Below are 14,363 nucleotides of genomic sequence, written 5' to 3'. Positions count from 1 at the left end.
GCAGGTATATTCACATTGTCTACAGAAACATACCAATCCTACCAAAGAATACTCCAGTGTGTACACAGCCTATATCATTACTACCGCGTGGCTATTGTCCTACGTAGTGTCACGCAATATCCACATTCACCACTAAATCACGTTTTTATTTACAACTTAATGCTTCGTCGTCGTCCCGTCGGAATAGCAACGTGCAAACATCCACTTTACATATTACAAATTGCTTTAAAATTTATGACTTTGCTAATGATTTACAAACGCTATTAAAGGGTCTTTTAAAGGTACCGTTTGATTTGTTTACGCGTTACTGTTTTTTATAAGATATCATTTTGTACGACTATCTGTAATTGGTTTACCCTTATTTTATTAAATACCACAGAAATAAATAATATTTTAGCCACTCTTTTTTACCTGGTGTTAATTTTTAGTCTATCATCAGACAGATATACCCATGTGATTAGAAATACAAACTGTAATGATATTTTAAAATATAACATGTTTCTAAAGTCTCTTTCGCCTCTTCTAATTTGTATTGATCTTTCGGTAATAGAGTTACGAGCGCAGTTGTGGTAACAACAATGTTACCATTTATTGCATACAAACGTGATCAAACATCGACGCCCCGCAGCTCCTCGGTCGACGTCCGCGTCGCGCGATACCATCAGAGGTCCCCGGGCGCCCGCCATTGTTCCACCTCATTAGGTCACATCGCTCCATTCACTAAACTTTTAAATCGATCGGCGATCGCTCGTCCCCCCTAGATCGAAATCGTTCTTAAATAAATTTTATGGTAATGCATCTAATTTGGCTTTACGACAGCACCGACTCCGATGCGATCTCGCCTGCACTTGCTTGTTGTTGCATAAGCGTCAAGTGTGGTGTGGGCGAACCTCCGGGAACTAATCATGCTTCGTTTGATCTCAGTTCCGTGCTTTTTGTCTCGAGGGCTCGTGCTTATCGGATGTTTCATACGTGCAGCTCGCAAAGGGCCAGAAGCAATAGAAATTGAATGTAAGTTACTACAAGTATTACAATGGCCAATAAGTTATTACGTGAATGTCTTAGTTTTATTCTACCATTATGAATGCAATAAAAATTTAAATATAATAAATTTCTACTGACATTGTCTGAACTACAATTACTACATTAACGTAATTTAGAGTTAACCTTGTGTATGAGAACCAAAAGTCATGGCGGTCAATTAGACGGACGATGTGTTTACTATTCACATGCAGATGAAAATACGGTACTCTAGATAATAACCTCAGCTGCCCTTAATGTCCCCTCATCCTCGGACAGTTAGCTCAGAGTGAAGTGTTTGCATACCGAGTGACAACAAGTGCAAAGACGCAGGACAATCGTCTCCCCGGCCGCCGCAACGCTGCCGCTGCGACCACATGCAAATGAGCACTTGAACTCTATTCAAGTCCGTCAGACGAAACAATGTGGGGCGTTACAAGACGGGCGAAACAACGAACGCACACGAACACAACACGACGTTCTAACGCGTAAATACCCATGCACGCGACCATACAGCTCATATTAAATTTACAAGTTTTCATTTTCCATCGTTTGAATAACTTATTTGTAAATGTGTGAAAGTCGTGTACGACACGGAAACTATCCAAATATCTCTCACCGACATAATCACCCATTTTCACATATCTCCCTGTGTGGTCGTATTAAATATGTCGAGAGTTAAAAGCTGTGGAAGATCCGACTACTAAAACGTGATACCCGTAGTGCTGTTATACAAATGAGCGTCAAATTTCATCTGCCGAGATGATCGGCCGCTACGAACGTCGGCGCGGAGTGTTGGAAGATTTATAGTAGCCGCTTACTATGAATAAAATTGTCGCGAGTCCGCGTGTGGCGGGGAGCGCGTGCCGCAGTCACATCATCCCGCTAAGATTCTAACTAAGATAAGGGGTACGGTGAATCAATCTCGTTAAATCCGGACGTTATCAACTCATCATCGCGAGCGCCGCACTAGGAAAGGATTGCTTATCTTACTACTAAAATGGACCTTTGAATCGGTAACCCATGTGGTAGTAATTTAAATCACATGGAAACATCTTTATCCCAAAACAACTTTATACAAGTCCGAAGTTGTTTCTCTCAATCATCCAATCTGTATTGAATTTTAAAAAGGTCTTGTATCATGAAAAAAACATGTTTGGTTATAATAACCTTAATGCTACGATGTTACGATGTGGAAAGGTCATGAAAAAAATGTATTTCAGAATTTGTTGAAACTTTTATTCTATCGGGTCATTGACATCGATTCATGGCCCGCTTCTTATTTCGTGTTGTTCAATTTCTCTATCGGTAAAAGGTTGTCTATCAAATTTATGATACAGTCCTATAAATTGAGTAAAAATAACGGCGGATACCTTCATCCCAATCAATCGTAACTTAATTAGTGACGAGATGAAAGCGAGCAGCTTGTCGTCTCGGTATTTAGGTAAATCGGCGGACGACGGACGTCGACTCGTGTTTTATTGCCGCCCTAATGAATTGCATTCATTGTCTCAGCATTAACCATTAGATGTAACTGTACTTTCATTACGAGTGCTGTGATACATGCACATTAACTCTGGCCACACGATTTGTGTAACATCGTGTATACGTGGTTACAATATTCACAATCGTTCGTTACAATACGCCCACGCTATTTGGACGGTAATGATCTTGACTCGGCGTAGGTCGTGTTTATTGGTTATCGCAACTTTGCTTTGATCAACTTGCAGCAATCTGTCGACAATAATCAATAAACTAATTCATTTTCATATATCTGAATAAAAGAACTTGCTTACGTAATTTAGGTGTAGGTGCTTTTATGTAATAGATGAAATAATAGTCTTTGTATTATAATATAACAAGGTACTTTGCTATTTATAAAGTTATATTACATAGCAGATTTTGAAATCAATTCAACGTATACAAACAAGTATTTAACTCATGAGTCTGTCGACATTTAAGCGCATTGCAGTTTGTATTTTCGAGTATTTGTTTGAAAATTGAAATGAAAATCTTGTGTCATTATGTTTTAACTATTTGACTAAACCGAGCGTAAAGTGTTTACACCTAGACGAAGCGCATAATCAAATGTGTGTCAAGAATACAGGTACGAGACCTAGGCAGTGCTAAAAGCTAAGCATTGAATAGACTCGATGGCGAATTGTCGATAAGACACGAAGCTGAGCTGTAACTCTTTGAAATTGCTCAAAGCGCCCTTCCAAAGACGCTATCTCAAAGATACTTACAATTTTACATTTTACAACATAACTTATAAAAACACAGAACACAGACGTAAGGTTAAGGTTACAAACAGACAAAGTACTTGCTGAGAATATGTTATGTCATAGGAATACATTAAATTATAGATTTTGTTACTTTATAATTTTATGGATATTTTTAGTTTTAAAAACATTCTATCGAGTACCTCTTGCATAAATTGAATGTTCTATTGAATTATTTTATTAATAATAAATAAACACAAAAAACCAATATTTAAGATTAAAAATCCATTTGTTTATTCAGCTTTTCTTTTGAAGAAGTTCATTAAAAACAACATATAAAATTATAATGGATATTATTAATATTATAGTACGTTGGAGAACAATTAGTGTCAATACGATGTTTACATAACACGAACATAATGCAGCCCTTCGGCAATCAATGCCAGCATTGTGCTGCTATATTAACTATAAAAATCTGCAATGACTATGCTATTAAAATTAAATACCATTGGAAAACATTTATGATGTCGTTATGCAACATGTTAGGTAATCTAAGCGTAACAGTTGAATATAAAGTAACCACACGTTTAATATTTTGTAAGCGTTATTCTTAATTGAGGAAGAAACGTATCTAGTTATTTTATAAAGAACATAATATTTTTATCACAGCTTTTAAAAGTCTAGACAAAACATGAATACATAAACTTTAGAAAAGGAAAAAGTAATAGAAGCGAAACGTCTCGTCGTGCAGATTTTTGGTTTTCTATTATAACATAATACGTTTCGGTTATTTCTATTCATTTATTATTATGTTCCTTAGTTAAGGTATGGTTCTGCTGCAATCTGGACTATGGTCTGTTACAAATAGAGCAATGGTGGTGACCCTGTTCCACCAAGTCTGTGGTAGTCCGTCTCCGGCTCGGCGCGGCATCCGAGTTCCCCGACCCGCCAACCTGCATTGTCTCCACTCTACAGAATTTAAAATAGCGATTCTTTTCTAAAAACCTCACAAAACGTGTTTATAATATTCAACTGTTGTGTACGTTACTTGCTCTTTGTTCTTTGCCGTGCCTGTGTACTTTATAGGCCTCTTTGAACGTTTCTTGAGTGTTTTTTGTGAGTTATTGGCATGTATAATGATACATGCCAATACACCAGACACAATAATGTATTTACAATGTAAGAATACAAACATTTGTTTAAAGTACAATGTAAGTACACATGCATTACACCTTTGCTCAAAAACTGTTTGCACTGATATTAATATTACGTTACTAAATTCTCGACTTCATTCATGGAGTCGATAAATTGCAATAGTCGATTTGATCCGATAAGATTAAATCCAACAGTATTATGGAGTTAAAAGTTATCTACAAGCTACTGAGTGCATTAAATAAAGATAAAATTTAAACTGAAACAGAACAGGGTAAGAGTGTTTCCATTCTACTACACCGAAACATTGTCACCCAGTAACATCTTGTTGATTTACCAATTTGTTAAAAGCGACAAATTGTTTTTAGTTTTTCGTATTCAGGTTTAGTTAACGTCCTTGTCCCCGTTAATTTGGCAGCTCTTCAATCATTATTAGTTGTTCTAGTTAAAATTCATATTTAACTGACTGAGTCATCTTTACGCGACACCTTTACTATGTATTGTACCTCGTAAACACTGCACAAGCTTATTATATGCTGACATGGTTCAACACTATCTCTGGATAATGAACCAAGTCTCATTTTCATGTCTAAAACGTACATCAATTATCATACAAAATTTACAATGGATAAAGTTTAGTGATGTGCGAGTTTCTATCTTATATATAAAATTCTCGTATCACAATTTTCGTTCCCATACTCCTCTGAAACGGCTTGACCGATTCTCTCTAGACGACAGCTAGTTTAGCTATAAAACTAAAGATAAAAAAATCTTCCTAATATTTGGCGACTGGCTACCCAATGTTAACTACATTTTGGGTAATTCATAATGGAACAGAAGGACATAGTTTAAATCTTTATATTAAACTACGCTGAATAATCTTTGGGTCTCTTTGTTTTACTCTTTAATTTTTCCTCTTTCCAAAGATGTATTTGTTAACAAAGCCGATTGTGAAATTAATAAAGAAGTCAGTTTAGATACACGGGTGTATAAAGTGTGTGGGTGGATTAAATAAGTTGAGGGTCGAGTGCGCTAGCGCTAGGTGCATCCGATCATGTTTAATTTGAGAGGCTGGCGACTTATTTACATTGTAAACAGTAAACGTAACATTCACTATTAAATGTTTCTCCCCTTGTTATTTGATCTATGTTAAAAAATTATTTATGGCGGTATAATTTGTTCTGTCTTCCAGCGCGACATCTAGTTTCTAAACCAACTTTAAAAAAAAGAAAAAAAGGGCTCCTGTTTGTTTCTGATATTGGTGGCTTCAGACGTAGGATTTTGAATATCCTCCTGAGAATTAAACGCAGGTTTAGTTGTTAAATAAGTTATGCTTAGGTTGCTTCAAATAGAATTAAATGGCACAATGTATGTCGTTTTTTCATCTACTACTACTATATAGAAGGGCAATCTCAGAGTTCATATTTTTTTATGAGGTATATACTGTAATGTTGTTTAGTCTGTGACTGGCCTTAGTCTATCGGGTCAGACGTTAGACCACCGGCACTGCGCCGCGCATACGAGACTTCGCGTCGCTGACTCCTATCACACTGTTTCCGTATCGTCGCACAGAGACAACTGGGGGTTTCCATTGTAAAAACACTGAAACAAAACATATCGTCATCCCTCACGTTATCATTGAGAAAACAGAGACGTCATCATGTTTAACTTTTTGAACTGTGATCAATTGATTTAAAAAAATTAAATAATACCCGTTATTGTCTAGATCAGGAAATAAACTATCTCTTTTCAATGTGCGATTCTTTACTTGAGAACATTGTACTGTTGTTTAGTCTAGATACAGTCAACGTATTTTCCTTAAGCTTGCGCATCATAACTATAGAATTTTTCTCAATAATAAGGATTTTTGCAAAACAATATGCGTATACAATCCAAATCCCACATGTCCATATCAATTTAATAGGTTTTTAACATATGATTTGGTTCACAAAATACAAAAATACTATCTAATATATCGTTAGAAATTTTAAAAAGTTGAAAGTATTTGTAGCATTTTTTGTATAATCCAAGCGTAAATCAAATATGAAATAGTCTACACTTTTACTTTGATTTCTATAAAGAAAATGCTTCTTACTTCCGGTATTCAAAAACATGATACTCTCCAAACATTGCTCCATCTTCCAACAACAAACTTTAATAAAAATTTATTAAACATAATGAGAAAATAAATCTCTTTCATTAACATTATTTATCGGTAGCCCGCAGGCTTAGACTATTTGTTTTACAGCCGAAAGACGCACCGCTAAATTGATTTAATACTATAAATCATCGAGGAATTAGCGGGTACGTTAAATGAGACAAGATTTAAGTGAATGGGGGATGGAGGCGTGAGTCCTGCAGGTTAAGGGAATGGCAAAGGTTAAAGGATTTATGTGCGCGTGCGCCGTGTCACGCCCGCCATCTGTCGTCTCTGATTGGAATTTACGTCGCTATTGATTTCAAGTTGAGATTATATCCCATTGTGACCATGACTCAATGCTTAGGCATCTAAATCACATTTTATTGTACGAGGAAATGCTGAGCTTGAATAGAGTAATCTTTACGTGAACGCTTTAAGTCAAATAAAATTTCAGATAATATTTTGCAAATTCAAAACAGTGGTAAAGACCTTATGATTATTTAACTAAAAGACACATAACTTAATATGCATTTATCGTTATTTTCAGCATTAAAAGTCGTTGATAGTGAAACTACTTTGAGATATTTAATAGGTACGATTATAAATCATAAGATTTATTAATAGGAATGGCCCATTCTTCGATCTATTCGTGGAATGCGAATGCAATAGCTGTTCACTAAGCATTAGCTATTTCTATTTTGAATTCTTCATTCGACAAGTATAAACATATTCAGAATAGCTTTTCGGAGATACTTAAAATAGATAGATTGCCGCGTATTTTATTCCAAGAAAGGTAGACAGAGATAGGTAAATCATTGCCTACTATTAACAAATTATATCACATAATATTATCTCATACTTTCACATATCTCATACATCCCTATATTCATGACTTATATCATATCATACATAATAAGATCTTGAAAGGTTGATACTTCCTAATGACTGTGTATTTATATACAAAGGATTGACTCAGCATGAACTACTTTCCCAATTCAATCTGAAATTTCGCACTTCTTACGCATATTCACAAAATCCTTCCATATTTTCTTCGGATTTCTTCAACCTTTTTTGTCCATCATTGTATACATACTTTACTACTTTCCCAAGATAAAACATAATTTGTTTCTTACAACATAGTGTTATAGTTAGTATTGAGCAAAGTAATTCAACAATATTTTGTTTTGTTCGCAGGCAGAGCTCGTGGATATGAGAGCAGAGTTAGTGCAAGCCCGGGCGGCTGTCGGTAAGCTTCTTTATCTCAAACTAATCCCGCTTACCCGGCGCCGTTGTGTTTTGCACCTAATGTTACATTATTTTTTGTGCTTATAAGCTACCGAATATTGTTGTAAATCTCCAAGCTTATATTCTTTCTAAAGATGCTAAAGATTGATGGATAAGTTTTTGTTGATGTTTTATCATTATGGTTTGCTATGTGAAAATATTCTCAAACAGGGATGTCAAAAATGTCGCCGTATAATTTAGTTTAATTATCGTAAACGTTCGCGACAATAATAGATAGTAGAATTGATTTCTATATTTGGATATAGACAACATTTAACTTAAATGTTTCGGCAAGTTTACACTCAGATAATGTTACCTAAATATTTGTCTGAATGCAAATGAGCTCTTATCTAAAATTCCGACGCACCTACTATTAAACTCTAATAGCGGTGTTACTTGTTTTGATTTGATTCAATTTGTTTAGTCTATTTTCTTGTTATAATTTATTTCTTAAGAGTTACCGCATTACGGTAAATTTCGACTATCTTTGGAATCTAGAGTAATGCATGTGATAAAAATGTTGGGCAGTTACTTTCAATGTACTAGCTAAAAGAAGTTGCCTTCAATTGTAAAGTAAATGGAATATTTAAAATAGAACTAACGGTGTAAAGTCGACGCAGATAATTAAAGTCTCACAAAAATAGCTAAAGGTTTGAATTGACAATTTTTCAGGAACTATCCGCCTAACAAGTTGCGTACTAGTTGGCAGCCCTGTGTGTGTCATTCATTAGTTTAAATTAAACCGATGTGGCGTATAGCGGTGGCGCGGGCGACGAATGCAACGCGTTTCGTTTAATTATACGTAACGTGTATGCCGAGTTAAAGTTAAATCTGACTCACGATTGAATAACAAATGGAGCGCGTCACACGGGGGTCGTTTGCTCCTTTGTTGTTATTAAGTACACATGTACCGTCAATAACTATTCTATCAATCGTAATTAATTTCTTATATTCCATTTGAAATACAACGTTTTTTTCTTTGGATGACGTTACCTTTTCTGAAGCCAACAATACTACCGCATAAAATGCACAATCAACTAGGTGCATGTAAGGAACAAGGATGATTTGTCGCGAAACGTGGTTACAAATGATGAATAATCAGGATCTACACAAATGAGAAGTTAAGTTTCACTTAAACTTTTACCCGATCATAGTTTGCCATCGCCTCCTATTTGCGAGGCTTTCATTTCTTTTTCAGAAGGTGACGCAATAAGAAAGAAAATCCTTCCGAATCTAACTGCCTCTATAATATAATCTCGTAACTTTAGGAACATTTTCAATATAATTCCTACAATAATGATTGACAGCGGCTCGCAAGGATAGTGTCGAGGGGATGGCTGTTGGTATTGGCGAGGTGGGGGAGGCAAGGCGCGCTCGGGCGGAGGCGGCGCAGCTGGCCAGGGAGAACGCCGCGCTCCGGGACACCGTGCTCGCCCTGCATTCAGAACTCTTTGGAGCCAGGTGATGTACATCACACCATATCACATCCACAGTGGAGACACGATTTTGTATATAGCACAATTATTACACAACCTAATATATTTTAATTGTTCTAGAGAAAACTTATATCTGTTTTTTTTTTACAAACTGACAAAAGTATACAACTTTATTCAGTGTAGATTTTAAATTTCTCAAAACTATTACTATTAATATAATATTGTCATGTGATTAATTCTTTGGCTAACCTTCTGTTATTTCATGCTTCGTCCTACTTCTTTTAACCTAACTAAAACTAGAAAAGAGTGGTAAACCTATAAAAATTATAGGTCTGATATCTATAAAATTGTTGTAGATTTTGCAGTGTGAAAGCTGTTCCAAACATGCGCTTGTTGCAATCTTGAACTAGACAAACTTATTAATTAATTGAAGAGTCGAGTTCTTTTATGTGCAGTTCTCAGTTTACGACATCTACGTCTCGATATGATTCAGCTCTAGATGCTTTCTATAGATTAAATTCATGCAACCTTCATCGTCATTATTTTTAATTAGCTTTTCTTACAATCAATGTTATGAATGTTATGAGCAATTTCATACAATAAACTTTTCAATATATGTGCAGTATTTTGCCCTCATAAACTTTTTTTAAGCTTAAGGAACGTAGATGTATTCCAAAAAAACATTGGAAAAATTCATACGCAAACCACTTCTTTATGTAAGTTTCTTTGTTTTTTATTTAACCTTATTTTTTGCGTAACGTTGCAGTCATTCCCTGGCACGAAGGCCCTTGGTTAATGAAGCTTTAAATTATTTTTCACAAAAAAAATCAGCAAAAACAACCATTTAATTGGCTTGATATGAAAATCTTTTTATATTTATTTAAGTTAACCTTGTAGTACTACGATTTCAACGTGAGATACATTTGTACATAGAAAGGTCTGGAACTAAAACACTTATAGCGAAGATTCTATTAAGAGAAGGGCAAATAGTTAACAAGTTTGACTTTATATTTCATAATACTTGGGTCAAGCAATATCTTGGTTACTAAATAATGTTCCATTGACTTTTGATTGAGGAACCTTTATTTGACTTTTTGATGTGATAAAAAGCAGTAAAAAAGTACTTATATTATAAGTATATAAACACATATTTAGGCTATAGAATAAAAATATTTAATTTATATCACTTTGTTGTAACGATTAGATTGGCTACAAAGTATTTGGACAAGGAGTTGGCGGGCAGGATACAGCAGTTGCAGCTGCTCGGCAGGGACATGCGCTCTGAAGTTAGAGACTCGCTTTGGGCACAGGTATTACCTTTGGAATAAGTCTGAAGCTTTGCTAGATCCAAAGGGACTGGTTGAGGAGCTTCCTAACAATCTGAGTAATCTTAGTTAAATGGTCACCGAGAAAGGATCAGTGACAACCTCCCAAATTCTAGAATTGCTAATGCAATGCGAATGATATTAGACGATACTAAAATAGAATTGTTAGATAAGGATATAATACGTAATGATGCTTTAATTTTAAGGGAACAGTTTCATACGACATACTTCATGAACATTATACGATAAAATAATGTGGTGTAGGGTTATTGACAATTAGAAATCCCTTTACATAGTAACATACTTTGTTTTTATATGTGTACCTAATAAGAGAAATTGATGACAATAAGCGAACTCATTGGTTTGAGAAGTAAAATAATACTGTTAAATTCGATCAAAAGCAGCAAATGTAATCACCACACCACGCATAAATGTAATAACAAAATACTTATAGTGATAATAAGAAACCTTTTTTTAACGCGTTTAAATCTGTCGTTTACCTGGCAGGTGGAGGCAGAGATCTTGCTGCAGCGGCACAAGACGCTGGTGCGCGTCTGCCGCGGCCTGTCCCCGCGCCCGCCTCGGCCGCGCGCTCCCGCCGCACGACCCCGCACCGTGCGTGTGCGTCGCTCACCGCATCTTGGACTGGGAATATCTGTCACTGTTAGTACCAACTATTATAGAATGTTTTTCTGATTTTTAAGCAAGACGTGAATTTTATGTTAAAATTTAATCATACTATAATATTATAAATGCGAATGTTTGGATGTATGGATGGACGTTTTTAGAAAGGTATCAGAACGATTACCGCAACCCCGATGAAATTGCCATAGATGACATAGTCTGAGAGAACACATTGGCTACTAATTCGTTTTTTTAATTCAACAACTAGGGTCACCATAAATGTGAAAAATGTATGCAAAATGTTTTGCTAGAGTAAAGTTATGAACAGCAACTATTTATTTGTTCGAATTAACTATAATTTATGGTGTCTGTGCAATCGTATTGTGTTTGTGGTAGCCCTGCGCGCAAAGGATATTGATTGCGACCGCCGCGGCGGTGATAGCGGCCGATACGTTTGACTTGTGCCATCTCAATAATATATTGCTTCCTGCACGCAACATCTTCATTAACATAAATGCTGTACATCTTATCTAACAATATACATAGTAATATATTCATGAATTACATATACATAAATTATTTAATTTAATCATCGGCTTGTATATAATTAGACAAGTTATTTACACGTTAATTTTTAATGTTTACATTAAATAAATTTGTTTTGAATATATTAAAACGGTAAGGTGGTCTAATTTTGCAAAAAAGCATAACACTAACTATGAAGTGAATATTAATATTGATGAAACACAATTAACATAAGTATGTTTAGTATTTTTATTTAGCAATTTAAAGTTGTGCTAAATAATTTAATGATAGAGATAGACAGAACTGACGAGGGTGCCCTGCTATCTCGCTTTGTTCTGTGACAATATTTATAAAACCTACTTACCGTGGGTTTCTGAGACCAAAATCGCCGTTCAAAATTTTTGTCAAAGGTAATGACAGGGATGACGATATGTTTTATACAGTTAAAATTACATAAAAGATAAAAAATGACATTACAGCTACAGTACAAAAAGGATCTTATGACATTAGTTAACGTGGATAGTGGCGCAGTGAGCTATCATAATTTATTTTGTTTTATACCTAACTGTTTAGATATATTTGTCAGTTTTTAGGTTTAAAGACATGATTCTTGGTCTTGCTAATAGTTTTGTGAGTACGGTGACTAGTAGCGACATCTATTTATAAATAAATGTGACTATACAGGGTGGTCGCGAGCACGGCGTGCCTATCTTGATCTCAGAGCTGGAGGCGGGCGGGCCGGCCGCACTCACTGGCGAGCTGTACGTCGGCGACGCCATCCTCGCCATCAACGACCTCGACCTTACACAGGTAAACGATAGATGGCGCTCAACGACAATTACTTAAATGTATTTTGATTAAGGAGTCTTTTTGGCTTGCAACTAACCTTGCGTTTCTGAAGCCAAAATCTCGGTTAAAACATATTGTTATCTCTGTTTTGTCGAAGATAATGAAAGGGATGACGACATGTTTTATACAGAGTCTTTGATCTCAGAAACCAACGGTAAGATGTCTAAATGTATTTTATTACGTGTTCAGGCATGTCACAAGGAGGCGGTGCAGGCGTTGCAAAGCGTGAAGGGCGACTGCGCGCTCTGTGTACAGTTCATAGCTACAGATGACGACGACCGCCTTTCTGAAGATAACTACAGGTATTATTGGTAGTACTAGCCTTGTTTCATATACTCTATTAAACAAATATTTACTTTGTCGTTGCGAATCAGTAGACTATTTTTCAAACCTTAGACTAGATGGCGTTGTTCTTAATTTTTTCGTGACATGATCATTGGGATATTAATTTTTTGTCAAAGTCCTTGACAAATAAATGTTTATGAACGCCGACTTTATTGAAAATTAAAGAGCATTCTTAAGTTTGAAACAATAGGACATGATTGATAATACTGGATATCAATGGACTATGAACTATTGTTTTTGAAGTTATATAATCTTCAACGATTTTTGCGCTTTAGAAAATATTGATAAACATCGATTCGTTAGATCACTTGAAATTAAATGTTTTACCAATTCTTACGCTGAAAATATTTTTTATACACAATGATTTGTTTTATGAATTTAACTCTAGTAATATCATAAGAGCAGCATATTTTTGAACACTGTTTGATTGCTAAAAAAATCTAATGTCGTTCACTATTTCAACTTTGTACAAAATGTGAAAGGTTGAAATTTAGTTATAAAAAGATGTGAATAATAGTTTGTGATGGTTATTTGCAGGTTCCCGCTGTACCCCGAGGACGGGGAGGTGTTCTGCGAGGAAGGGGACGGCTCCGGCGCCACGCCCACCGCCCCTCGCACACCTGACTATAACAATAGGTATACATTGAACATATTACATCAAGAATTATTATACTGACAGCTCTACTTGCTCTACATTCCTTGGCCAATGGTATTTTGTGTTGGTAGGGCGGAGTCAGTGGCAGGGTCGGGCAGCGAGTGCGGGTCGGAGCGGTGCGGGGCGGTGCGGGGAGCGCGGCGGGCAGACTACGCCGTCGACTACAGCGCTCTCAACAACAACCTCGCCATACTCGACATGGACGACGACAACATTAAGATCGAAACCAGGCTAGAGGTAGTCATACACACCTACATCAACATACTTTCTCCCCACTACTTCCTCTACCTACTATTTTGAACTTTAGAGTAGATACGGTAACAGGGTACAAATTAGTATGTGCGATGTTCCAGATGGTGAGACTAGAGAGTGAGAACGTCGGTGAGCGACGTCGGGGTCCGTACCAGGCGGTGTCGGGGGCGTCCCCCGGTGTGTCCCCGCCCTCATCTCCGCCCCGCGTGCGCGCCTCCCGCACTGCCTCTTCACCCCCCCCCGCCACACCTCTCTCCACGCCGGTGCACACAAGGCGACCCTCTCTCAAAAAGAGACGCAAGCCACAGGTATGCGACTGCTTTGACTTTTATAGCCAAAACTAGCCCCAGCTTCATTTAGCAGAATTGTTTTTCTATATTTACTCTTTGTATCAATTTATTTTACATGAACAAAACAAAAATTTATCTAATGGCACAGGACTATATCCAGGACTGGCGGACGAAGGGGACTTACCGCGCGGTGGCCGGAGACGCACACTCGTCGGACGAGCCCCACGTGACCGCCGAGCCCGTC

The 14,363-nt window shown here is 36.6% G+C and overlaps 1 protein-coding gene across 1 annotated transcript in view; it reads left to right on the top strand.

The window, feature by feature from the left end:
- The window catches only part of LOC106125047 (Golgi-associated PDZ and coiled-coil motif-containing protein-like), a 48,809-nt gene that overhangs the window by 34,350 nt on the left and 96 nt on the right, over window positions 1–14,363 (top strand). Inside the window, exons 3-12 of the mRNA XM_013322132.1 lie at window positions 7,729–7,780; window positions 9,126–9,279; window positions 10,459–10,564; window positions 11,087–11,242; window positions 12,413–12,538; window positions 12,767–12,879; window positions 13,460–13,558; window positions 13,649–13,814; window positions 13,931–14,137; window positions 14,268–14,360. Of these exons, the coding sequence (XP_013177586.1) occupies window positions 7,729–7,780; window positions 9,126–9,279; window positions 10,459–10,564; window positions 11,087–11,242; window positions 12,413–12,538; window positions 12,767–12,879; window positions 13,460–13,558; window positions 13,649–13,814; window positions 13,931–14,137; window positions 14,268–14,360 (1,272 nt within the window). The remainder of the gene's footprint in view (window positions 1–7,728; window positions 7,781–9,125; window positions 9,280–10,458; window positions 10,565–11,086; window positions 11,243–12,412; window positions 12,539–12,766; window positions 12,880–13,459; window positions 13,559–13,648; window positions 13,815–13,930; window positions 14,138–14,267; window positions 14,361–14,363) is intronic.

Source organism: Papilio xuthus, unplaced genomic scaffold, assembly GCF_000836235.2.
Source record: "Papilio xuthus unplaced genomic scaffold, Pxut_1.1 DF825928.1, whole genome shotgun sequence".
Classification (NCBI taxonomy): domain Eukaryota; kingdom Metazoa; phylum Arthropoda; class Insecta; order Lepidoptera; family Papilionidae; genus Papilio; species Papilio xuthus.
Note: the sequence above shows the minus strand (reverse complement) of the source record. Positions and strands in the feature narration are given on the sequence as shown.